General features: G+C 29.5%; 3 protein-coding genes across 3 annotated transcripts; 1 reads left to right on the forward strand and 2 right to left on the reverse strand.

Moving 5' to 3' along the window:
• LOC101504635 (homeobox-leucine zipper protein HDG2) lies at positions 1-6,346 on the reverse strand. The gene is given in 13 exon segments (XM_027331401.2): positions 1-36; positions 393-792; positions 1,252-1,347; positions 2,049-2,320; positions 2,405-2,579; positions 2,655-2,855; positions 2,941-3,042; positions 3,133-3,573; positions 3,653-3,841; positions 3,921-4,038; positions 4,380-4,669; positions 5,142-5,403; positions 5,984-6,346. Coding segments are annotated over 11 exon segments (2,358 nt in total). The 5' UTR covers positions 5,244-5,403; positions 5,984-6,346; the 3' UTR covers positions 1-36; positions 393-420.
• Positions 6,347-10,440: 4,094 nt separating this feature from the next.
• On the forward strand, positions 10,441-14,674 carry LOC101504306 (uncharacterized). Its single transcript, XM_004487342.4, has 8 exons — positions 10,441-10,899; positions 11,525-11,605; positions 11,693-11,752; positions 13,032-13,075; positions 13,345-13,387; positions 13,479-13,550; positions 14,040-14,141; positions 14,238-14,674. The coding sequence occupies exons 1-8, from the start codon at positions 10,552-10,554 to the stop codon at positions 14,355-14,357; spliced, it is 870 nt and encodes a 289-aa protein (XP_004487399.1). The 5' UTR covers positions 10,441-10,551; the 3' UTR covers positions 14,358-14,674.
• A 1,673-nt stretch (positions 14,675-16,347) lies between these two features.
• On the reverse strand, positions 16,348-25,262 carry LOC101503325 (choline/ethanolaminephosphotransferase 1). Its single transcript, XM_004487338.4, has 20 exons — positions 25,094-25,262; positions 23,851-24,045; positions 23,188-23,197; positions 23,030-23,080; positions 22,762-22,839; positions 22,387-22,462; positions 22,273-22,295; positions 22,090-22,190; positions 21,337-21,431; positions 21,175-21,243; positions 20,246-20,315; positions 19,308-19,371; positions 19,193-19,233; positions 19,000-19,084; positions 18,474-18,536; positions 18,256-18,314; positions 18,095-18,147; positions 17,646-17,718; positions 17,316-17,359; positions 16,348-16,592 (listed from the first exon to the last, which is right to left on the reverse strand). The coding sequence occupies exons 2-19, from the start codon at positions 23,985-23,987 to the stop codon at positions 17,338-17,340; spliced, it is 1,170 nt and encodes a 389-aa protein (XP_004487395.1). The 5' UTR covers positions 23,988-24,045; positions 25,094-25,262; the 3' UTR covers positions 16,348-16,592; positions 17,316-17,337.
• Between the last annotated feature and the right edge of the window lie 657 nt (positions 25,263-25,919).

The following is a 25,919-nucleotide window of genomic DNA, read 5'->3' on the forward strand; positions in this document are numbered from 1 at the left end:
TCCAAATTGCAATGAATCCCCTTTTAACCTCCTTAACTGCAAAAGAAGATTTAACAAACTTATGACACCGCCAAAAATGAAAATAAAAACAAAAAATAAAAGGTGACATTTTGTAAATATTTGAAAACAATAGAAAACATTTTCAACAAATTAACTATTCATAGAAAGGATACCAATATCCATAAGATACAATTCATCTATAATTTTAATTTATTTAAAAAATACTTATATATAAAAATGTGATGTATTGTCAAATAATTAGATATTATATTTAGTAAGAATATGATCAGTATCGTAGCTTTTACCATATAAATATAAAATTAAAAGTAAAGAGATTACGCAATCACGCATTGACATGATTAATAGAAAAGAGTAAATAATATTGATCATACCATATGCATGTTCCATTAGAGTTGATGGTCAAGCAACTTCACCAGACAAAGAAGCCTTAATCCTCTCAACAGTACAAGCAATAAGATTATTAACAGTAGCAACAGATCCAAGTGAAAGTTTTGCAGTTGGAACAGAATCAACCAATATTTGAAATGCAACAGTCAAAAGAGATCCACCACCATGGCCACTTTCAGCACTTCCATTTGTTGTTGTTGTTGTTGTTCCATCTGGAAGTATAGCAAAACCTGAAGGAAGAAGTGCCACATAATCTGGATCCCCTCCATTTAGAACCACATTCATTGCAACTATGTCTACTGGAGCATATATAACAAATGACCCTGTTGTGTCCGTACAACTCTCTTGTAATATCAACATGTTGCTTTGGCTTGAATTTGCACTCTACATTAATAATAATGTATTAATAAAAATATTATTTTGTTAATCTAAACTTTTACTACATACTGCAATTTGAAAATTCAACAAAATCACAATGAAACAAAGATTTATATTAGATATATCTAGTTAGATTTAGACTTTGTCAACTAGTTAATTTGTTAACTAACTAATAATTCTCTAATTAGTTACTTGATGTAATTATTATTTTATTTAATTAATTTTTCTATTTAACTCTTATTAATGACTTGAATAAAAATGTACTACTATAAAATGTAAACAGAATAATAAATAAAAATTTAATGTATTTAATTATAATTTTAAATCAGATAAATTAATTTTTTTATTATATTTTATTGTAGATTCTAAAGAGAGTTTGTGATTCAAAACATTCATAACATGTGTAAAATAGATGCTACTTTCATAAAAATGATAAATAGTAAATATGTGTGAAAGTCAACGTACATTCACTCGAAGTAGGGAGACACAATTTCCAGTGTCTCGTCCATTAGCAATATGTGCCATCTCTTGGACAACTCCACCGTTGGAAAGGATATCCCACTGTTTTCAAGGGGTTGAAAAAGTTAGATGAATCGTCATATAAAAAGATAAATAAAAATAAGATAAAAAGAGTAATATCAATATAAAAAATTATGCTTTAAGTTCATGAATTTGGCAGCCTTTTTGTTCATTTTTATATGACAATTATTTTTTGTATGTTGGTTGATTATTAATTTTTTTATAGTTAAAAATAAACTCTATAATTTGGACATGTATATAAATAAATTAAGGACAATTTAGAAAAAATAACATTGATATAGAATTCTGAAAATAACGAAAACATGAAATAAGTAATACTTTTTCCTAGGGATTATACATTAAACAATAATTTGACAATAATTAGTCAAAAAGTGAGATGACAGAAGATAAGAAAGGGAACAAAATTTGATGCAAAAGTTATAGGCCCTTGATGAAAAGGTGGAGTTTGTGTCACACTTTGTTTAGCAAATTGAAAAAGATATAAGCAATTCAAAGTAATTGATATAAGATGTTTGAGAGAAGAAACTAGACGTATGATAACTCAAATTCATACATGATGACTTCATATAAACTTAGAATACATGCATCATACACGAAACAAAATAAGAAAAATTACTTAATAAAGAATATCTAAAAAAAGCTATGATAAGACAATAATGCAACCTAAAACTAAAGATTAGATAATGATTGGAATAATAATAATAATAATAATAAAAATTTACCTCACTTCTTGAGTTTTCATCTCGGAGAAATTCAAAGACTCTTTTAGGTGGAACTGGAAGCCAAAAAGAAGTGGCAGCACTAAGAACAATGCCAGCTGGCCTTCCTGGGTCATCAACACTTTTACGGGTCATGACCCTTACATCATCAGCTCCAGTACCCGACAGTGTTGTCCACGTGTGAGCTGTAGAAGCACTCACTCCAGCACAAAAGCTTATACACATTCTTTCGGCTAGTTTCAACATACTCTTTCTCCCATCTTGGTTTGTTATCACTAACATTTAACATATTATTACATCTTTAATTACTCAATCAATAAAAAATAAAAATAAAAAATAGAATATTTATCTATTAATACCGCCGACATCAACGGTGGGGATGTTTGTTGCCATGGCACTAGCAAGTCTTTCACATTGTCGATCTAAGGTTGCAATCCAACGTTTAGCACCAAATGCATGTCCAGAGCTAACAAGCTGCTTGTATAGATTATGAACACCTCTATCATCCACTTCTACATGCTCAACCCATATAACCTAGTACAAAACAAATATTATCTTATAATTAATAATTCACAAACAAAACTCACTAATTTAATTATATATTCTAACCTTTGAGTAACCATTGGGCATTTCTTGAATTAAGCAACCAGAAGGCCTTCTTCTACATCTGGCAGAAGGACTAGGACGCAAATTGTCCAAAGAAACATCCACTACTGCCCATGTTCCATCACCATGTTGCTTACAATACCTTACAAAATAACTCTCTCTTGTTGGCACAAGTGGTGATGGTACTTGTAGTTCTGCTGTCATCTAAATAACATCAAAATATAAATGTAATTGTTTCCACTATTTTTCATTAATGTATTATTACTATAAATAATCATATAATATATACCACTTGTAATGCTCCATTGTAATTTCCTGCCACACCAGTTGATAGCACTTCCAATGTCATTGCTCTTGAAACAATACCAGAAAATACTGTGGACCATTGATTCTTATAACCACAACAGCAACAAAAATTAATGTCAAAAACTACATTTGTAAAATAAGAAATGATTTTAATTAAGAAGAGCTTGTGGTTTACCACATCCATGAGAATCTCAACAAGGTTAACATGATTCATGATGACAAGAGAAGTTTCTCTTGAAGCTTCATTCTTGAAACCAGCAGGTTTGGGACCAATTCCTCGAGGAAAAGACCTAACATATTCCTCCTCATTAAGTATCAAACCGCCTTCAAGTGTAGTCAACCAAAGAGGATCTCCCATTTGTGCCATTCCAATGAGTTCCTCCATAGCAGCAACAGCTAGCTCTATTATCATTGGTTTATCAGCTTCAGTTGGTCCACTGATTGATCTAAGAAGATCTCCACCTCCATACATGTCTCCACCTACGCCTGCTTGCCCTCCGAAACCACCCATTCCGAGTTCTAGAGGACGAGGAGGTACAGATGAAGGCGAAAGTAGTGGATAGCTTACTACTGGCTTACCTACGTACTTTGCAGCTATGCCTGATATCCTATCAATCTTAAATATACACCAATACAAGGTTAAAATGTTTCTATATATAATCACATTAATTAATTGTTTAATTCGTGTAATCTACCTCTTCTCTTAGGCGAGCATTTTCAAGCCTCAAGTGATGTTCATCAAAAGACATTTCTCCAATAGCAGTTGGTCCACCACAATTAGGACAAGAAGTATTGCTAAGAGCTTCTCTAAATCTCATGTTATCAGCACGAAGCTTCTCATTCTCAGTTCTTAGTTGTGTGTTCTCATGCCTCTCTTGTTGAGTCTAAGTAACAAATACATTATTAATTCCCTCATTAATTATTACTAAGCAACTCATAAATTTTATTCATTTCTATCTATACCTTCATTTGAGTACGTTTGTTTTGAAACCAAAACTTCACTTGTAATGGCTCTAACCCTAACTCTCTGCTTAGTTCCTTCCTTTGCTTGTCATCAGGGTGTGGACACTCCTTAAAGAAACTAAACAAACATATTAGTTTAACCATCCAAACCCAAAAAACAAATACATAAATTTTAATAAAAGATAAAGAAGAAGAAATTATAATTAATAATCATGGTATTAATGATAATATTACAACTCTGTTCTTTGAGATTATAATATCAAGCTATACCACTAAGTTGAAATTTCGAAAAATACTATAATAAAAAATTTAACTTGGATGTTTTACAAAAAAGTTACACTAGGTAAAAAATAAAATTAACAAAAAAAATTTAAAAATCTAAATCCTCTACCGCTGTAGTATGATGATGCAACTGTAAGTAGTGTTAGATTTAAAGAGATAAAAAAAAAAGTTTCTTACGCTTCCATTTCTTGGATCTGATGTTGAGTATGGCGGTGGTAACGTTTCTTTTTAGCACGAGGTTCTTGGTCTTCACCTGAAGCACCACCACCTTCTTGATTTTCACTGCCAGATTTTGTAGCACTATCAAACAATTCATCTTCACGGATTCTAGGAACATCACTTTCTGAAGTGTTTTGAGGCATGTCAAGTGGTAGAAGTTGATGTTGATGATGATGTCCAGCTTCCATTAGGTTTGGCTGGAACATTTCTACAGATCTTTAAGATTCCGAAGGCTTATTGTTTTCAATCTAACAAAAACAATATAAGACATATAGTATAGTATAGTACATTCAACAAAACAGAAACAAAAACAAACTCTTTTTCTTGTTTCTTTCTATTTATATTAGTACTTTGATAAATAAATAAATAAGAAAGAAAAAAAAAAACATGTGGATTTGTTGACTAGGTTGATGTTTTTTAGGAAATAAGGTTTAACGCGGTTTCGAATAACGAGAAGGATACTTGGACTATTAAAATACAAAGAGTGTTTTTTTGTTTGTTTTTTGAGTTCTTGTTTCACTAAAGACCAAATTTTGACTTCAAATAAAATGACCCTTTGAAAGATAAAGTCAAATATATCACGAAACCAAAAGACACAAGTCAAATTAAATTCACATTAAACAAGAATTATATTATTATTATTATGATTAAAAAAATTTGAAGAAAAAAAATGAAATGATTCATCCATGGAGATTAAACTTAAGTGATGAAATGACCCACCTGGCTAAGAGAAAGAGATGAAGAAAATCCGAAACTACCAACGTTGTTTGTTCCGATCATTGAAGGCATGTTTCTTGCTGGAATCATTAAACCAGCTGGCATATTTCACAATCCAAAAGCATTAACCAAAAATTATTCTTTTTTCTTTTGTTTGTGGATTTTTTAGATCCTTAAAATATACACGATGAAAAGGGCTTCTGAAGATGAATTCTTTCTTAGATTCTGTCAGATTTGACGCTGTCTCAACGATGCTAATGTGTCACTTCAAAAAAGATAACAAACATGAGAAGATAAAAAAAAATAGATACAAAACATAAAAACGTGATCTCACTTTAAAGAAGATAAAAATAACTAAAAAAAAGTGGAGAAATTAAGGTCCAATTTTTTTTTTCTTTGCTCTTAACAATTTCCAGAAAAGTACTCATAAACAAAACAACTCTCAGAAGAAAAAAAATGATATTAATTTATATGACATAATCAAAATGCAGATTAAAAATATAAGTTGTCAATTTTGTGACAATTCCAATATACGCAAACAAAGTTGTGGTATATATATGTGAGTTTGAGTACCCTCAAACTATGAATCTGAATTCATATATGGTTAAACACTTTTGATACTTGAAAAAAAAATCACAAGAAAAATAAGAAAATGAAAAAAAAAATATATGTGTGACATTAGCAACCCTAACTATATGCATGGAGACAAAAAATTATATGAAAAAAATATATATATTTGTGGAGAGTGTGAGTATTGATTTTGTAAAAGCAAAATATCATAGAGCGGTGTGAATAAAATGTGAAATGAAGTTATGAAAACAAAGACTTTTTTGTTTTTCACTTACCGAAGAGGGAAGGTAGTTGTTAGAGAGAAGCTATAAAAATGTAGATCTACTATGGTGGTACTAAAAAGCAAGTAAAAAGGAAAGGAACCTTTTTCAAAGATGAATATGAAAAAGAAGGTTTTGAGGCAGTTATGGAAATTAAGTTGGGTAGCTATATGGTCTAGCTTAAAAAAATTATTAAAGGTTGTTTAAAGGGAAGGGAAAAAAAAAGATGAAGGAAGTGAAGAAGGTGAGAGGACTAAGGAATTGAAGAAGGAAGAAAGAAAGGGAAGAAGAAGAAGAAGAAGAAGAAGAAAGAGGATGTGGAGAAAAATGGGGCAGTGATGAGTTATTGCTGAGCGTATTGAGATGGTGCAATTGCATTTAATGGTGGGCGAAAGTGGTGTGTAGTAATTGCTAGTATGCATTGATGAGAGAGACTATGAGAGAGAGAGAGAGAGAGAGATTTGTTTAGTGTAACTTTTGGCTTTGGGTAGAGTAGATGGCGCAAAAGATGACGGCTACCAAACTCGTTAATTTCTACTCCTCTTTATTTACTTTCATCAATTTACTTTTCTTTAACTAAAAATCCAAAACTCATTCATCAAATTCAAAGACTATATCGGAAGGAATCAAATTTTTACAATAAATTGATGTGTTTTTGTATATTTATTTTTAAATTAATAATTATTTTTAGGAATCGAAGAATTATTTGTTGAATTTTATATTTAATATTTATTATTATAAATAATAAAAATTTAAAAAATATTTTATTGACACTTTTGATAAATAATATTTAGTTTTTAATTTAAAAATTAAATGTAAAACTAACGTTTGTACCGTTTAATTTCTCATATAAAAAAAAATTATATAAATTTAACATCGCTAAAAACAAAAAAAATAAATATGTGAATAAATTCAAATTATCTAAGTTAATAGTATAAAATGACAAAATAATTATAAAAAATTGTGACAAAATCGAAATGGCTAGACTACTCGTACCTCTAGATTTGCAATGTTGACTTAGTTATTGATTTGATCAAAGTTGATATGCTAATATAAATAAAACGAATAACATAACAAGACACGAAAAAATAATAACGTCGCATCAATACATTGGACACAACAATGAGACGGTGAAATTCAAAAAAATACGGACGGTGAAATTCAAAAAAATACGAAAGAAAAATATGAACTTTGTAGAAACTACTTATTTAAATTAAAATAAAGAAAAAATATATGATGATTGATTTCAAGTTGAAAAATGACCCAAAACCACTTGAGTTTCAGTTAATGAAGGAAAAGGAATCAGAGAGAATGTAGAACTTCCATCGATTTACTTATAAAGAAAGAGAAACTCATGGGGCTATCGTTCTTTGTTCAATCAAACACATATGCAAAAAAACTAAGTTGTCCAAGCACACATATAAAGACTGCATTACAAAAATTAGTAATATAAACAGAAATAAAAATAATTTGACATCCCACAACATAAAAATATTATATCACGATGTTAGTTACCAAGTCAAATAACTGATCTTCTTTTCCGTCAATTTTACATTAATATTTCAATAAATCTCTTTTTACATTTTATAATTTATTTATTACAATCTAAAGAAAATAAAAAGTTATAACTAATATATATTAAATAGGAATATGATCGGCTATTTCCTTTTAATTGAATTAATATAATTGTAGATAATATTATTCATTATGATGGTTATTTGGATTAATATAATCGTAGTTAATAATATTATATAAAATTCTATTTTAATTATAATATTATTATTAAATGTTTACTTTATTTGACTCAATTATTATTATATGTTGATTGTTGTATGTCTGATGTTAAATTTAATTATTATAAGATTGATATATATGTGTTGAATATATTTTCAACCAATAAAAATTAATTTAATAATAAAAAATACATCAAATTAATAAACATTAAATTACTAAATCCAAAATATTTTAAACGTTAACTGATATAAATTTTATTATCAATTAAAAATATCAGTTTATGTCCTTTTACATTTTTAAGTTAATTTAACTACTAACTTAACTAAATAGTTCAATCAGTTAATCCATTATCAACTATCAACTAGCTATTAACTTCCAACTGATCCCTATTTTCAACTAAGCTTAAGTATTTGTAGTTATTATTTTCTTTTTCAAGGCTCATGCGGGTATCGTTTCTCACATCGAACATCTTTTAAAGTCTCTTTTATGTGGGGTAGTGAGGATGTGTGCCAATATAGTGAGTTAAGAGAGTTGGGTGTGAGGAATTTACAATTGTATAATTATACTACTATGAAAATAGTGTTGAAGGTTGAGGAGGAATGTTGATGGCTTGTGGTTTAACCATTCTTTGAAGGATAAACAAGTTGGGCATGTGGGTGTGGAAACATGTTGATGGGCTTGTGTATGATTTTGTTTGGAACAAATTGGTCCCTTTGAAAGTGTCCCTTTTGGCATGAAGATTTTTTAGTAATTCAACAAAAGATGTTTTGATTTAACGTGAAATTTCTAGCTTAGGTGCTTCTCTTTGTGTCACTTGTGGAAGCGAAGAATCGATTTCACACTTGTTTTGTGAGTGTCCATCGTTTGGTAGTTTGTGTGTCTCGGTTTTGAGGTGGTGCTACAAGATTGTGGTGCATCTATTTAAAAAGTTCGCAATAATATAATTTTTAACGATAAACAACTTCAAGAAAATCAATTGATTGATCAAGTTTAATTGTTGTCTTGGTAGTGTTTGAAAAGTATTGGATAACATTATGGTTTTGGGGTGCTTATATATTTGTTGTGTTAGGTTTTTCTTGACTATGATATGTCATTGGGAACATTTTTATATCAAACACTTAATTTAGTAATGATTGTTTTTCTAGTCACGTCTTATTGATAACATATTTCGAGTTTTGTGAAAAAGTATTTTTAGTTAAAAAGTATTTATTTAATTTAAAATTATACGTATTTTATATATATGTTTTATATGTAAAAGAAAGATTTATCAATAAAATTTAATGTATTAGTTTAAATTTTAAATTAAATATATATATATATATATATATATATATATATATATATATATAAAATTCATTCATTAAAAACCATATCACAAATTTTACAAAAATTACGATAAAATTAATGTCGAAGGTGACCTCCAATACCTCATTGTTGAGACAATAAACTTAATGTCGAATGTGGCCTCCAATACCATATTATTGAGCGTTAACATTTAAATTGTCATATAGATTTTTGTATGTTAGATGTGGGTAGGACCTCTAGTGAAGCAAATATATAATGCATGTATAAGAAGAAATAAAATAATAAATATAAATTAATATTTTAATATTTTTATCGTTAATGCTCATGAGATTAATTTTTTTTATTGATATTCAATAGTATGATAATGAGGTGTATTGCCAAATTTAATACCTTTTCCACTATAACTACGAAAATAAACAAGGTGTATTGCCAAATTTTATAGATATCTTTTCCACTATATCTACGAAAATAAATTTAAGGCTAAATACCACTTGTGATCCCTTAACCTAATTCCAGTTAATATTTTAGTCATTTATCTTTTTTTTTCCGATTTGGTCCTTTATTTTAATTTTAAGTGACAATTTGATCTTTTATGTTTTAAAACGTCAACAATGTTATCCTTTTTTTTACAAAAATTAAAAAATTTATCAAAATTTTCAAACAAAATTCATTAAATTAATTATATTTTGTAGTATAAAACAAATTTAATCAAATTCGTAATTCAAATCTTCAAATAAACTCATATTTTTCATTCTTTATTTGATGTTGTTGGAGATGAAAATATTAGTCTATTTAAAGATTTAAGTTATAAATTTGATGAAATTACATTATATTGATGATGATAATTAGTTTTATGAGTTTTGTTTGAAATTTTTTATGAGTTTTTTGAATTTTTGCAAAAAAATAAGGATAATATTGTTGACATTTTAAAACATAAAATATCAAATTGTCACTTAAAATTAAAATAAAGGACCAAATCGGGAAAAAAAATATAAAGGACTAAAACGTTAATGAAATTAAGTTAAGGGACCGCGGGTAGTATTTACCCTAAATTTAAAGTTCGATAATGTGCTACTTGATGTCACCTTAGACATTAATTTTATAGTAATTTTTGTAAGATATGTGACGTTGTTTTTTTATGAATTAATTATATATAATTTTTGTTAATTTAAAAAAAAAATCTTAAAGAAGTTGTTTTTGTAAATTTATATATTTTTAAGAAGTTGCTATTTACAAAGACGATTTATAATTAAGAAAAAATAAATGATACTTTTATTTATAGTTTTCAAAAGACAGTAATTTAGTAATATTTTTATAAAATTGATTATTGAAAAGAAAAAACACAAAATTGATTAATATTTTAAATTTTATGATTTAGGAGAGTAGATTAATACATGTTTACAATTTCACAAGATGAATGTAGATATTTACATATTTTGGCAACCAAAGAAGAAGAAAAAAAGGAAAAAATCTCAAAATTTTAATTTTAAACTCTTATTCTTAATTTCCATTGAACCAAACACGACCTTGAATTCTTCTTCTCCATGATTCCACTGAAAACTCATCATCAACCTTCTTCTTCCTTCTTCTTCTCTTCCATTTCCAAACCTAACACACTCCACACTATCTCTCTCCAACCACACTTTCTCTCTCTTCCACAATCTCCACCACTCAAATTTCCTCTCAAATTCAAACCCCTACCGTTCTCTCCTTCACTCCCTCTTCAAAGGGTTTCAAAAATTGAACTTTCAATTTGCAGCAATGATGAAGAATTTCAGGATTTGTCACCAAAAGGGGAAGTTTATCAGAAGACACTGCAGTTGGTTGAGTGTTCCATGTTTGCTGCACTCACTGGTTTGGTCTATTTCTTGAGCAACTCTCTTGCCATTGAGGTTTGTTTTTTATAATCAAAGTTTTGGTCTTTTTTTTTAAATAGGTTTGTTTGGTTATTGAACTAGAATAATGGCTTTGAGTTCGTTTTGGTGAAATTTAGAGCTTTGTTTCAGCACTTCTCTTGCAATTGAGGTTTGTTATTTATTTATTTTTTTTTTTTTTTGGTTTGTTTGGTTAAGGAATTAAGATAATGGGCATGTGTTCTTGTTGGCTGAAAATTGGTTATTATGAATAAAAATTGGATCTTTGTTTGTTTGTAATTAGAGTAATGGGTTTTCGAAAATGGATTTACTGTTGTCAAACTTTACTGCAGATGCAATCTATTTATTTGGAAATGGATTTACATATTTGAGTACAACTTATTTATTTGGTGAACTCAAGTTTGTCTCATTTAGTTCATGAATCAAATTTAAGAATTAATCATTGGTGTATCAACTGAGATTGATTTGGTGCATTAGCACCCTAAGGTTTGGCTAAGAAAGTAGAATAATGGGTATTTTTTTCTTTTTTGTTTAGGTTGAGTATATTACCAAAAATGGTTGACAAAGAAGTTTCAATTCATGTTTTAGGCATTTGTTACATTTTTTCACCTCACTGTTTGGTTTTTTTCTTTTCTGGTTGCAGAATTACTTTAGTTGTTTCTTCTCGTTGCCAATAGTGATATCGTCGATGAGATGGGGTGTTGATGCCGGAAGAAAAACTCTGGTTAGACTTACTAGTTGCTTAACCACATGCAATGGATAACTCTAATAGTTATTGTTGCATATCATTTTTTTTTTGTTATTGATGTAGGTGGCAACAACTATACTTTTGTTTGTCTTGTCTGGTCCAGTAAAAGCTCTAACCTATCTGGTAAGTTTGCATTTTAACTTCATTAATTTCCTGCGCTAAGCAATAAGACTATCAACTTTGTGTTTTTTCCTTAGTGTTGCATGTTATTTTTATCAAAAACTCTATGCTGCATGATTTTGTTTATGAAAGAAAAAAAACTATTTAGTATTGTGAGCTACAATGTTATTTTATGAGATTTGAGAATATATTTAGGTCCCGTTTTTTGGTCTGTAGAAAGAGTGACAAACACCAGCTGAAACTCACATACACGACTGTGAGGTCATGGGTGAAGATGTCCAGCCTTACTTATCAGCATTTGTCAGTTGAGCTAGGTCTTTCAGACATATTTAGGTCTCGTTTACTTCATTTTCCATTTTCAATGATAAATTAAACATTAGAGAAGATATTATGAATGTTTTTGAAAATGCATTTTAAAGTAGATTGAATATTTCTGAAAATTTTGAAAAATGTCAAAACATAATTTTTCAGTATTTCCAGAAATGCATTTGCTCTAAGTTAGCTTCTATCTTCTATTTCCTATCTATCACAATTAAGAAGAAGAATTCATAACCAAATGTCATTCATTCTAGCCACCAACATACAAAGTTAGAATTGAAAATGTTTATAGAAAGTAAACGGACCCTATTTTATGAAGGCAAAAGTTGCTTGCCAATTAGTTTGAGGATACTTTGTATCAAATTTGCATTCTCATAAACATTGTGTTATATTCTCTCCCTCTAGAGATGGTAATAGTTGATGAAGAGAGGTTTACTAGAGACTCAATCATAATGACATGCCAATCTTTTGCGTGTGACTTAACAAAATTTACATCATAGGCCATTGTTTGTAAGAATTGCAGATTTGATTGTTGAGAAATTTAATCTTGTGTAACAAAGATTTGGCTTCCTTTTTTTTTTCCTTTTGTGGTAAATATTGTGTGTGTAGTTTGTGTACAAGTAAATAGTCATTTTGGTGTTTAAATGTGTGAGGTACTGTTCACCGTCTCCAGATGTATTAAGATTGCAAAAAGAACCTCTTAAGTGTGTCTTTTCTTAATAATTTATGGATCAAACTGATTAACAAAAGACAAATTCAAGGACCAAACTAACTACGAAAGACAAGTTCTATGACCATACTGTCAAACAAAAGACACATTCGGGGATGTTTTTATAGTTTTTCATTTATACATTTAGGAATTATAAATGTGCCTCAAATATTCACATACCAAAATGATTGTTAACCCTTTATGAACCGTAGTTTCCTATGAATTACTTGATTTGTGAATATTTCTTTCATGCAGCTTAAGCATGGTATAGTTGGTTTCACAATGGGTACTCTGTGGAGGTATGTCTTTCAGTCACACACTTATATGTTTCTAAAATTAACTTCCCATGGAATTTTGTAATGATATTCCTTAAAATTATATTGAGATTACTGTATAATGTAGTGAGTCATTAATCATGGTATATGTTTTTTAATCCAAGTTACCATAAAGTGGCTTTCTTCACCTCAATTTTACATGAAATTCTTAAATTGAAATTTGGTAGCATAACAATCAGTCTTTTGTATTAGGCATGACTAACAAGTGCTACTTTTTTTTTGCATCTTACCAGGTTGGAAACAAGTTGGAGCCTGTCAATTTTCTTGTGCACAATTGTAATGTTTGTTGCCTCAAACTTATACCTAATTGATGTGGCTTTTTTCTTCGCAAATTTTTCATAATATATAACCTTAATCATGTTTACAGGTACGATCAATCGGCGCAGTTGGCTTTGTCTTGATTTCATCTTTCTTGATAAGGGAAAATATACTAGCTCTGGTAATGAATCCCGCAATGTTATTTCTTAACTTTTTATTCATCTTATTTGAAGAAATGATATTTTGACACAAAGTTGACAATAATTTTGACGACAATTTGGATGGTTAACGTAGATCAAGTATGTGGTTAATTACATTAAGTAAATAGTTAATTACTTTATTAACCACACTTTTTAGGTGTTGAAATATACATGATATCCATTAACTGTCCAAGTTGTGTTCAAATATACATAATATTCATTTAACCATGATCTGTGTTAAAATATACATCTAAAAATTGTGGTTAATTGTGTTGAGTGGATGGTTATTGAATTGTGATACTTTGTTATATTCATTAACCATTACTATATGTTATTAACTATGCATTTGAACTGTATTAACCATCCAAATTGTTGTCAAATTTGCGTCACAACAACACAACTCTACCACAAAACAACTGACGTATTTGTTTTCCTTTTCGTATTGTTTTGCGACGGCAAATGGCTTGTAGATCACCATTAACATTCATGCTTCTCTTACATTTGTGCTCACTGCCTCTGGTGTCAATTTCATTCCTTCAATGAACTTCATATATACCCTTTTTGGGATTTTGGTATGTTAAACTCTTCTCTAAGAGACTCTTTCTATTAACTTAGCTTATTTCTTGATATGCGTTGAAACATATTTGTATGTGCTTTTTGGATTTCAGGTTTTGTTGAATAGTGGATGTTTCATGTTCTTACTCCACATGTTGTATTCTGTTTTCCTTACTAGAATGGGAATGAAGGCTTCACTGAAATTGCCAAGATGGTTAGAGAAGGCCATATAAGGCCTATGTACAAAGGGGTCTCAAAATATGAGAGTGCTATCAGATTTTGGGTGTGTTAGGTTTAAGGTACAAAAAAAAAATATCAGAGTTGTCGAAATGCAAGAAAAATAAGAGAATTGGTGCAATTTTTCAAAGTTTAGAGTGTGCATAGAGTGTGCATGTGCACATCACAATAGTTGGATCCACCCCTGCCTTGTATAAAGGGGTTGCAAATTTTTAATTGGAATCTCATTCTTCTCTTAGGTTATGAATTATTTATAACCTATAATGTCATATTATAAAGTGAAGTCCAAAAGTAATTACTAATTTTGATCAGATATTTTTCTGTACAATTTTACACAATCATTTTAATCTAACATTTTTTACCCTTGAATACATATAATACACAAGGGAATTAAATTAAAACGAACACTATACGTTGAAGCCCAATTAAATAAATATACAATGAATTCTAATAAATAAATAAAAATAGAGATGTTTATGTTAATAATAATAATAATAATAATAATAATAATACATAGATAAAAAAATCTATTGCACTTGTGGTTTTTGCAAATTATCTAATCATTGTCGTTGTTGGAACTTTGGGTTTTTATTAATAATTAAAACTGGATTGGATTTTTATATTTGATGTGGCAAATATGTCAGATCCAATGATGAAGGAATGGTGTAAACCCAGTTATAAAAGAAACCCTAAAGAAGGGTTGAACCACAAGTGAGATCAAAATATCATGCAAATGTATGTTATTCTCTTTTGGGAGATTATTTGTCCACCCTTCTTCACATTAACTTCAAAACTATACAAGCAAAAGAAACATTTTTATGCTCAGCGTGTATTTCTAGACAACAATGATTTTTTTTACCCATCAAATACATACTTCTAGACAGAGTTGTGGTTGGTTAAAAAAAACTGCTTATTTTATATCTCTTAGCACATAAATGAGACAAATATCAAACCCACCAAAAAATTGAGACAGCAATATTTGCTATTGAAATTGATTCAATTCATACACATGTAATTTTATTTTAAAGTAGACATGCACACACTCCCAGACACATATAATAGTTTTATTTTGACGTTATCTTGCCACTCACACTTCCATAATTTTTTCTGTTTATTTATGGTGAAATTTGCACTTGTTTCTGAAAATAATCAGTGTTGGACAAAAATGTTGAGTTGAAAAATAAGTAAAATAAAAGCTAGAAATCTTAACTTTTAAATATAATTGATTTTGGAGCTGAAATAAATTGAGGCCAATGGGCAAACCTAATAAATTTGTGGCCAAATCACATTTGACCATCCAAAAAAGTGATTTTGGAAGGTCTAGACGCAGAACCAAACAAGACAAAGTTATGTTCACACAACTTGATTGAGAGAAAAGCAATTATCATGGCTGAACCAGTGGTGGCACTCAAGAAAGGTTGATTTCTTCTCTACTTGTTCTTGTTGACAATATATAATTTTGTACTCTGATAATTTTTATATTTACTTCATTTATAATTTTTTGTTAATACAGTTGATTGTATATCTTTATTATACAATCAATAGAAGATAATTTTACTCCTGAAACGCACGGATATTACACTAGTATTTATACACAGCACCTAATATCACACTATTATGTTACTACCTCCCATCTTTAATATAAGAAAAATTTGGGGTAATTTTTAATCTTAATTATAAGAAAAAGATACACATTTCAATTGTGCATTGATTGTTAGAGTTCTTTTTATACCCCTATTTAATGAAAGATTTATATTTACTATAAACTCACTTAGTGTGAATAAGAAATTTAATGCTAGAGTATATCTGGAATATCATTTATATTTTATAGCATTAAATAAGTTTGTTGATCTTGACATCTTTTTGTAATTTTTTCTTATATTAAGGATCGGAAGGAGTATTATTATTTCCAAAACTATATAGTAATGATGACAAAATGGAGAGGATCCATTCCCACAGTTTTGATTAAGAAAAAGTGAAAGCATATAACGAAAAAAATATTTATCAAACTAAATATAAAATCATTTAATACTTTTCTGAATCGATACATTGAAAATTCACAGGTATTTTCTTTTTTAAGATGAATATATTCATAGTGGTGAAACAGTAAAGTTTCCACAAATAGATCTCCTAGTCTATCTATGAATCAATACATAATGAAAACTTCCATTTCCATGTAGCAAAATTAGTACTCATCAAAACTTTGCCAGTAGTTTCTCTTGACTTGCAAGCTGAAATGACAAAATTAGTGAATTAATACGAAAATATGGAGGAAATAAAACGCATTATTTGGTTCTGCAGTGATGAAAATTAATTCATATTGTTTTGATTTAAGGGCATGTGTTTGGTTCTCCTAGTCAATCTAAGGGATTGTTTGATACAACTTCAAAAAAATAATCAATTTTAAGGCTTTTTATCTGTTTCTTACAGCTTTTGAAAAAACTGAAAAATCTGAAAATAATTTAAAGACTGCTTCAAATGAGAATATTTTTTGAGCAGCTTCTTGTGAAAATCTCAAAATCCTAATTGTGTTAGAATATGTTTTGCAAACAAAATCAATCCTACTCGATAATTTTATCTAGCATGACAAAATCAATTTTACTTATCTACACTCACTTTACACCAACACAAGCGAATCCAAGAACTGTGTTGGAATATAAAATAATATTTTGATATTATCTTAGAATATCTTAGTTTGTCTTTTAGGATTAATTTTTAATCCTATATATTATATCTTATAAATAGGGATAGAATAGTTGTAATTATGTTATTGCTTTGAAACATATAGAGCCAAATTTGTGTAGTTTAAACACACGGTTTCACCATATTTCTTTCTATTTTCCTCTCATTCAACAAACTGAATCAATTTTATAATTATAAATTGAAGTTGACACTTCAGAAATAAAGAAGAATATATCCAAAAACTCGGGCAACAAATTTAATAAAGGGCATACCTAAATGAAATGTTGTGTAGATTCAAGCTTCCTTCCTAGTTATCCTGCAATAGAACAAAAGGTAAGAAAATCAGAATCAAAAGACATTGTTCTTAACAAAGACAAAAATAAAATAAAAAATAAACCACACTAAGGACAAGTTATCACCAACTTTTCAAAAAACAAACTTCAACAAAAACACAGATTTTTGTACTAACTTTAACCAAATAATCCACACATATAGTAGCATAGAAAACCAATTTTCAATATCAATAAATTTTACATCATAAAAAGGAAAGAAATTAAAGAAAGCGACTACAGAACTAATTAATCTAGTGCTGGTTAACTTACCTGAAGCAATATATTCCAAGGGCATCTGTAATTTCATGAATGACAGACGTCGCGAAATGCAAGTAAAGTGATGCTGTGTTTGCACAAACAGAACCATCAGGCAAAAGAAATATATAATAAACTACAAAAGTAAATCTCAATTGTAAGCCAATAACAAAATTTAACTTCAAAGTAGAAGTGAACCGTCAATTCAGTCTTTCAAATTTAAGGAGTCAGACAATTTTGTCTCCAAAATTAACAAAATTTCAAAATATAATTGAAATTAAAAATCATCGATCACAATAGTCTTTATGGGACGATGTCAAAGACATTAATCAAGCAAAACGAATAAATGTGATCAATGACTTTCTCAATTTTATGGATCCTTTTAAATTTTCATAAAATGCATGTACTTTAAAAAGCTTTGAAAAAATATATTTTTCTTCTTGTTCAGAAAAAGGTAGATGTACCTGTAAATGCACAGTAACCAAGAAGAACTAGTCTCTCATTAACCAAAGGAACCCTGCCAAAATGATATCAAACAATTTCTCTAAGATAAAGGTGACAGTAATAAATTAACATTAAACCACATCAATCAAAGGAATTTAGAATGTGAAATCGCGGTACATACCCATCATTTAATTTTGATGCAAGTGCATTAGCAATGGCGAATGGGAGATACAGGAGGGACTGTATATAAGATAAATAATGCTTACATTAATTTATCTTTGTGTAATAAACTTTAACAATTAATCACTTGAATGAAATCGGCTACATTAATCAAAATATGAAAAAATAATGCATCTTAAAAAGTTGAAAAAGTAACGTCGAAATAAAACAGCTTAATACCATGCACATTCCAGTTTTTAAGCCTTTTGGTTCATCACATAAGTGGGCCAAAATCATCCTTCCCTACAAAATTAAGCTTCCCTCAGTAAAAGTCATAATACAAGGAGTTAGATTATTATTATATACACATAATGAAGCTAAACGCAAGATACAAAATTTTAGAAGTATACCCTGAGGGGAGCAAATAACTTTTATTGCAAATTAGTGATTTACTAACAAAATTATAGTAGTTATTTTTTAAATAAAAAAAAACTCCAATTTATCTAAGGAATTGGCTAAGCCTAACTCAATGTTACCTTACAAAAAACAAAGTTGTCAATAGCAGATCATTGAGAATAGCGGTTTGTTCACATTCAACTATGTTACAGAGCTATAGCGCCACTATACCAGCAGTTTGACAACATTTTGTACTAATTGTGTATCGCAGAACAGTAACGATGAGTCCAATTTGTGCCATACTATAGCCACTACTTGACAACACTATACAAAAATCAACAGTTTTTCAGATTTAAGACAGCTATCTTACCACAAGATATCCGAAAGTAAGTCCTGTTCCCATAACAACTAAATGTGGATAGTTGGCTATGATGTCAGATGGTGACAAATAATCCCTGCACCAAAATCACCCAAGTAAGCCAACAAAAGAATAATGGAATGTGCATATCTTCCAAATAAAACTAGGAGAACAGAAATGGTGCATCTTGAGTTGAGTTATATACCACACAAGCACTCCTCCGACAAGGACAACAAATGGATAAAGCTGTCAAAAAAAAGGCACCCATCAACAAAGCAACAAGATTTATAGGGAAGAATTTGAATAGGAAAAGGTGTTACCATTGCCAATGCAAGAGGCATACTTCCATTTTTTGACTTCACAACCTTTGCAACATTAAGAACACTGCATGGAAACAACAGATAATGTTGCCATTTGAAAAGATCTTCATCAAATAACTTAAAAAACAGTATACAGACTCATGGATCATTTTTTAACTTTTAATGTTGTAAACTCTAGTTTTTTTCTATAAAACTGGGAAAGGGGAAATTATTACTAATTGATGCGACACTAATGACCATTTTACAACTGTGTCCGAAGGAATTCGTACTCCGTTCCTTGAGATTACACATCCAAGCTAATATGTTTTGAACTAACACCTAATGGACATTGTAAAATCTTGGTTGCTAATTGCTATCATGGATGCGGGGATTTTTCTACTGATTATTAGAACTTGGGTGATTTAAGAAGTAGTATTCTACATATCCAAAAAAGTGATTTTTAAAAGTGATTTAAGAAGCAGATGAAAACTCTTAAAAGTGATAATTTTCTTAAAAAAAACTGTAAGAAACAGGCCCTAAGAATGAAGTGTGTCATTATCCTATACATGTGTTCAAATTATAGGGTTTAGGTAATAAAGTAGAAAATGAGAGATTAAGGACATTAAATTGATATGTGCCAATTAGATGTGATGAAAAATACAAAACACTAAGGCTAATTTAAATCTGTACTAAAATCTTAATCCTAATTAGGAGAGGAAATGTATAATGAAATCTAGAAGCTAATACTAAGAGATCATCTATCATACTTGAAAATATTCTAATATGCAATAAATATACCAATTAGGATTAGGATGGAGTAACATAATTAAAAGTCAACTTAAAAGAAATTATATCAGGTTTAAAAGTTAGAAAAGAATGCAGAAATTTTAAGCCGATGATAAATGGCGTACTGTGCATGCTAACAAAGGTTAAACTTCAATAATTTTAGCTTTACATACTTGAATGTAACAGTTGGTATAACCCCAAAAGCTATCATCAAACACAATATTGCGCTGTATGTTGGAACATCTGCAATCCAAAAAGTAAATTAAAAAATCAAACAACAATTTATCAAGAACTTACACAACAATAAGACTAACTATAGATAGACCAATAATCCTTTTCAAGCTAAGCTCTACTATAAGGAACTCACACAACTTATATGTGCTAGTGCTACCCAAACTACACAGCATTCACTTTTTTCTTTCAAATTTATGCAAAAATGTTGTTTTTAATTATCTTTTTTTATCGCCATCAGGGTTTGTATCCTGGTCCTAAAAGTAATAAACTAATTAAACCCTTAGCTCAAACCAGTTACAAAAATGTTTTGTTTTTAATTATTATTTTCACTTTTAATGAAAAATATACTACTTTGTTTTCATCTTTCTTGTTTTCAAGGTTCTATTGTGGTTTGTTTTTCTATTTTCATTTTCAGTTATATTTTTTTTTCTTTATCTTCTCTAGTTCCTTAGCAAATTCTTTAAAAACATGAAAAAATGAAAATAAGATGCTATTCTGAAATTGATAGTAAAAAGATAGTGAAAATGAAACAAAAAAGTAAAAAACAAATCAAACACACCATAGGTCCTCTCTCAAGTGTTGATAAGCATGTAATAGTATATTTGGTATTATGTGGTTTCCAGCAACATATTGACAATATGGTCTTAAGTTTTAACCCATGCGATAGATCTAATATTTCTTATGTAATAAATGGTTAAAGTACAAAAAAAAATGTCACCATATACAAACAAACAAAAAATTATTAGGGATATGAAACTCAGGGACACCGTATAAGTATAATAATTATCGCAAGTAGCATTGAAGAACAGAGAAACTTAAGCCTTGGTCCCAAATATAGAAATAACACAAATATAAAGGACAGTCATACCAGCAATAAAAGGCAACCAATTCAAAAAAGGCAAAGACTTTCCAAATTGTTGAGCCCACCACTCAGCACCTGTAGAGAAATAATTAATAATAATAATAATAATAATAATATGCATTGAATTTTAAGCATATATAATATTAAATACTCAAAGAAAGGGCATACCGACAACAGCAGTGAAAAAGTGAGAGAGGTATATTAGCATAAGACCCTCTGTAGGTCCATTTACAACAGGCAGTATAAGTGTATTGGTGAAATAGCTGCATCCAAAACAACATTTAGATGAAAATCAATATCACTAGACTGCCTAAAAGTATACATAGAATACAATATTAAAATATATAATCATGCCAAATTGTCAATAGAATAGATGCAGGTTTGAGAATCAGATACATTTTATTTTATTCAAATACAACAGTATAAACAGGACAAGAACAGAAAATCGTTTTTCAGAGTCATTGTTCCAACTCTGTTAGAACCATCATTTATTTGATAGAAAGGATTGTTAAATAAATTCCTATGCTCCACAGACAGCAATATATAATATATAACACTGAGACTTTTAAATAAAAGGTTAAAGATATTGTGATTCTTAAAATTTGGGTTAAAGCTAACTTAACCCTGCAAAATCGGTTTCTAAGGTGAGGGATATCTCCCACTTGTATAAATACATTTTCAGGTCATATCTCATCTAATGTGAAACTCTCAACACACACACCCACGCTCAGGACTAGACATCTTGAGTGGGATCTAATAGTGGGTAGTCCAACAAATCTTTGATAAAATATGATACCATCTTAAAATATGGGTCGGATTTAACTCAACCCTACAAAATTGGCTCCAATCCAGTGTAGGACTCTTAGCATTTATTGAAGAAAAAAACAATTTACTAAATATAAATTGAACATTATAACTTACTGCTCCCAGGTAGCACCATAAAATGTAACTGCAGATATTAACCACCACCAGAAAGTACTTCTTCCACACATGGATGTGCTCCCAAAAGCAAGTGCTTCAAACTGAAAAGCATTTCTCATAGATGACTGTCATTATTTTCTTGTAATGGTTTGAAAACAATAGCCAAAGCTAAAAGAAACATACTGTACAAGCAAGCGCATCACACCCTGCAATGAAGTTGAAAATATCTTCATTAATGACATACATGAATACATAATGAAAAATAATAGAATGAAAAACATGGTGAAGGAAAATAACCATGATCAAACAGCTCCCCCAATGGACTTGAAGAATTTGTACGTCTCGCTTGCTTCCCATCAACAGCATCAAAAGTCTAGCACGAAATATAAGCATAAACATAGTTATGGAAGTGTTTTAATGCACTCACCTTGACTCAGATTAGTTAGAGTCCAGTGCGATTTCTGGAAAGTGAGAGTTGCGCACAACAAGAAAAAGACTAAAGCACACTATTTCTTTATACATAGAAGCTAAAAATGAAAGAAATAAATAAATAGAAACTAAATTTCAAAAGACTTCTTTTACAAAGGTTCAAATATATATATTTAAGCATAAAATTTATCAGAATTGGTTACCATCAAGAAACAGGTACCACAATACGATAACTTAACCAACCTGGTACAGAAACAAAAGTAGCCCGTGTGCAAAATGAACCCATCTTGGAGGAGCTGAGTCCAAATGAGGTGAGTATATCTGGATAAATAAAGAAATCTCAATACACTAGAAATATTGAAGGTACTTCGAATTCTCATTTCTACAAATTGCAAATTTCATTATATATCATTTGGCAAAATGAAAATTAAAGTAAGGCATTGAAAAATCATCACTATTATGTTTTCAACTATATGAATTAGGAAGATTAATGGACTCGGGTTCGACTCACATAGCCAAGCAATGCAGACAATAGTAAGAACATAAATCCCATCAGAGTTATCTGGAACCAAACAATTTAAGAAATATCAGTGCCAAGGATATAGCTTATGATCAAACTACGGTAACAATTACTGATAATACTACAAAAATAAAGGAAGAAATGTTTACCATGTTTGGACTGCAAAATATCGCAGAAGATCAAAATGCCGAGTGATGAGGATAAATAAAAGAAAAGAGTATAAGTTAGTAAATTAAGAAATTAAAAATAACATTGTAGAATAGTTAAACTTAAACCAGAGTATCGACAAAAGAGTAAATAATAGTATTGTTTCCATTAATGAGAAAGTTTATCATCTTTTCCATCCCCTCCAAAACCCTCTATATACCACTATACCTTAAGGCTATGGCTAACTTTGTGTGTATTCATTTAAACTGATAATGATAGTATCAAGATGAAGAAGATACATAACATTAATAATATGTTATTATTATTATTATTACATGTTATTAATATCAAAACTCAATTTTCACATAAAAAACTGGTTTGTAAAGTGAGGGATGCCTCTCACTTATGAACATTTTTCTAGGTTATATTTTATCCAATGTGAGACTCTCAACACTCCCCTCACACCCAAGATTGGACATCTGGAGCGTAACCCGAGTAGCCATATAGCGGGTGGCTTAATGAATCATAAAATGTGAGACTCTCAACACTCCCCTCATCAAGTGTAGATTCTCAACAATCCTCAAAATGAATAAATACTTTTATTATTATAAAATTCTAAAATAACTAATAAAACAACCTTGGTTTGAAACGAAAAAAGTACTTACGGCATCCATAGAGGGAAAAAATTAACAAAGCGAGTCCAGAAGGGCTGAAGTACATATTTGGCGAGGTATGAATGATCTACACCACTATATTTGTATCTATGCAGGGCTGCAACACCATGACTCCCAATATAACCCATTCTCTCTTTTCAAAAACTATGTAATATGCTTCAAGTACCAGTTAAACCTTAGCACAACCTGCTGAAGTTTGAAGAATAATAAATGGACCTGATAAATATAGATACAAAGCTCAAATAACAATTTGAACAAATGTAAAAAGCATAATCCAGATTTTTTATGTATTTTACATTGAGACAATACAGTCTTCTAAGTGTAGTGCAAATCAAACACAGCATCAATCTTTAGCTAACTAATAGACTATGGTGTTTCTGTCTATAAATAATGAAGAAAGTAATGGAATAATACTGCCATATTTTATTACTACAGTCTTAGACTGTTTATATAGTAAAAGAGATTAAATCAGTAATAATTACTAATAATGATATAATCATTAAAATAAAATCCTAGAGAATCAAATCTGATTTCCCTTGATTCTTCAACAAATAGGCACTAAGCACAAAATATGTAACTGAGAGCTGAAAGAAATGCAGTGGCAAGACAAATTAATTAAAAAGTTAGTCAGAGACTAGTAGGAATGATGAAAAATGCAATCTTTCACCTTGCTATAAACTCACCAAACCTCTCTTCATTCATTCAAAGTACAAACATATAAGCTTTGAGGAAAAAATATTCAAGAACAGCAATTTCTAGTGATCTAAACAATCCATCAAATCTTTAACAACACACACAAAGTAAATTGCTCATAACCTATAAAGCACTGAACCAGACACCAGACACCAAACACAAGGCTGACACTTGTAATAATTTGAAAAAATAGAAGTACTTGAATTTAACTACATGTGTTCCGCCACTGAACACACACGTCCTCAATTTGAAGTGTCCATGCTACATAGCTTGTAACATATCAACTACACAACTCAAAACCATGAACTAACTGGTAATTCATGAGTCATGAATATATCAATTGTACTCTATTAATCACACAATCAAAATAAACACACACCACACCACATTTGAATGCTAACATAAAAAACCTGCACATAAATTTTTCATCATCATTCGTACTAAGTAAAAAACATAAATAAACAAAAAGGTAAGATAAAAAAAATTAAAACTTTGTGGAAAAATGCAACCGGATCCAAAAATGAAAAGCATTTGGCGGTACCAAATCATTTGTTGCAGCAGCTTGAGAGAATGTTGAAAGAGAAAATGAGAATTGGATGAGAAAACAAAGCTGAGAAAAGAGAATGGAAGTAGAAATGGAAATGGAATGAATTGAAGAGAGCGAGAGAGAAAAATGAAAAGTTTTTGCTTCCTAACCTCCAACGTATGATGATTTGCTTTGCTTTGCTTTGCTTCACATAATAGTAGCTTTTCCCAAACGCCGCTTTTTGCAAACACTGTTTTCCAAAGTGATTATTATTATAAAATAGGTTTAAATGTAAAAACATCAAAATAAAATTAAAAAAGATATCATCGCAAGAATTGAAAAATATTATAAAGAGGTTTAAAGTATAAAAAGAAAATGTATATTTATAAAAATTAAAAATAACTTATAAAATAATAAAATGGAAAATTCGAATAACGGGAACAAATAATTCATGCTCGACAACAAAATTTCAACTTTGGGTGTGGTCACTTCTAAATTCTTCTACATATTTAATAAAACAACCATTTTGTAAAAAATTATCTAAACTAGGGTTTTTAAATATACACTAACATTTATTTTGAATCACTCTTCTTCTATAGTGAGTGATTAAAATTATGTTTATTTATTATTCGCTTACTACTATTACCATTGAAAATTGAAAAATAAAATAAATTAAAATAAGGGTTGTCGAGAGAGACATAGAAAAATCAATAGGTGTATGTTGTTTTCGTTTACTATTTTACTAAGTTTTGTGTGACAAACTATACTTTAATTTTTTATGAATGGAATAAGGAAATAAATTATGGATGAAATATATCTATGAAAATAAGAAACAAGAAGA

Source organism: Cicer arietinum, chromosome 1 (assembly GCF_000331145.2).
Source record: "Cicer arietinum cultivar CDC Frontier isolate Library 1 chromosome 1, Cicar.CDCFrontier_v2.0, whole genome shotgun sequence".
Taxonomy (NCBI): domain Eukaryota; kingdom Viridiplantae; phylum Streptophyta; class Magnoliopsida; order Fabales; family Fabaceae; genus Cicer; species Cicer arietinum.

Excerpts from the sequence above, each read along its gene's own strand:
- LOC101504306 (XM_004487342.4), top strand. The coding sequence starts at position 10,552 with ATGATTCCACTGAAAACTCATCATCAACCTTCTTCTTCCTTCTTCTTC. Across the intron at positions 11,606-11,692 it reads ATGCCGGAAGAAAAACTCTG|GTGGCAACAACTATACTTTT; the intron begins GTTAGACTTACT and ends TTATTGATGTAG. Across the intron at positions 14,142-14,237 it reads ATACCCTTTTTGGGATTTTG|GTTTTGTTGAATAGTGGATG; the intron begins GTATGTTAAACT and ends TTTGGATTTCAG.
- LOC101503325 (XM_004487338.4), bottom strand. The coding sequence starts at position 23,987 with ATGGGTTATATTGGGAGTCATGGTGTTGCAGCCCTGCATAGATACAAA. Across the intron at positions 22,840-23,029 it reads TGTCTGCATTGCTTGGCTAT|ATATACTCACCTCATTTGGA; the intron begins GTGAGTCGAACC and ends TTATTTATCCAG. Across the intron at positions 22,463-22,761 it reads TACTTTTGTTTCTGTACCAG|ACTTTTGATGCTGTTGATGG; the intron begins GTTGGTTAAGTT and ends ATTTCGTGCTAG.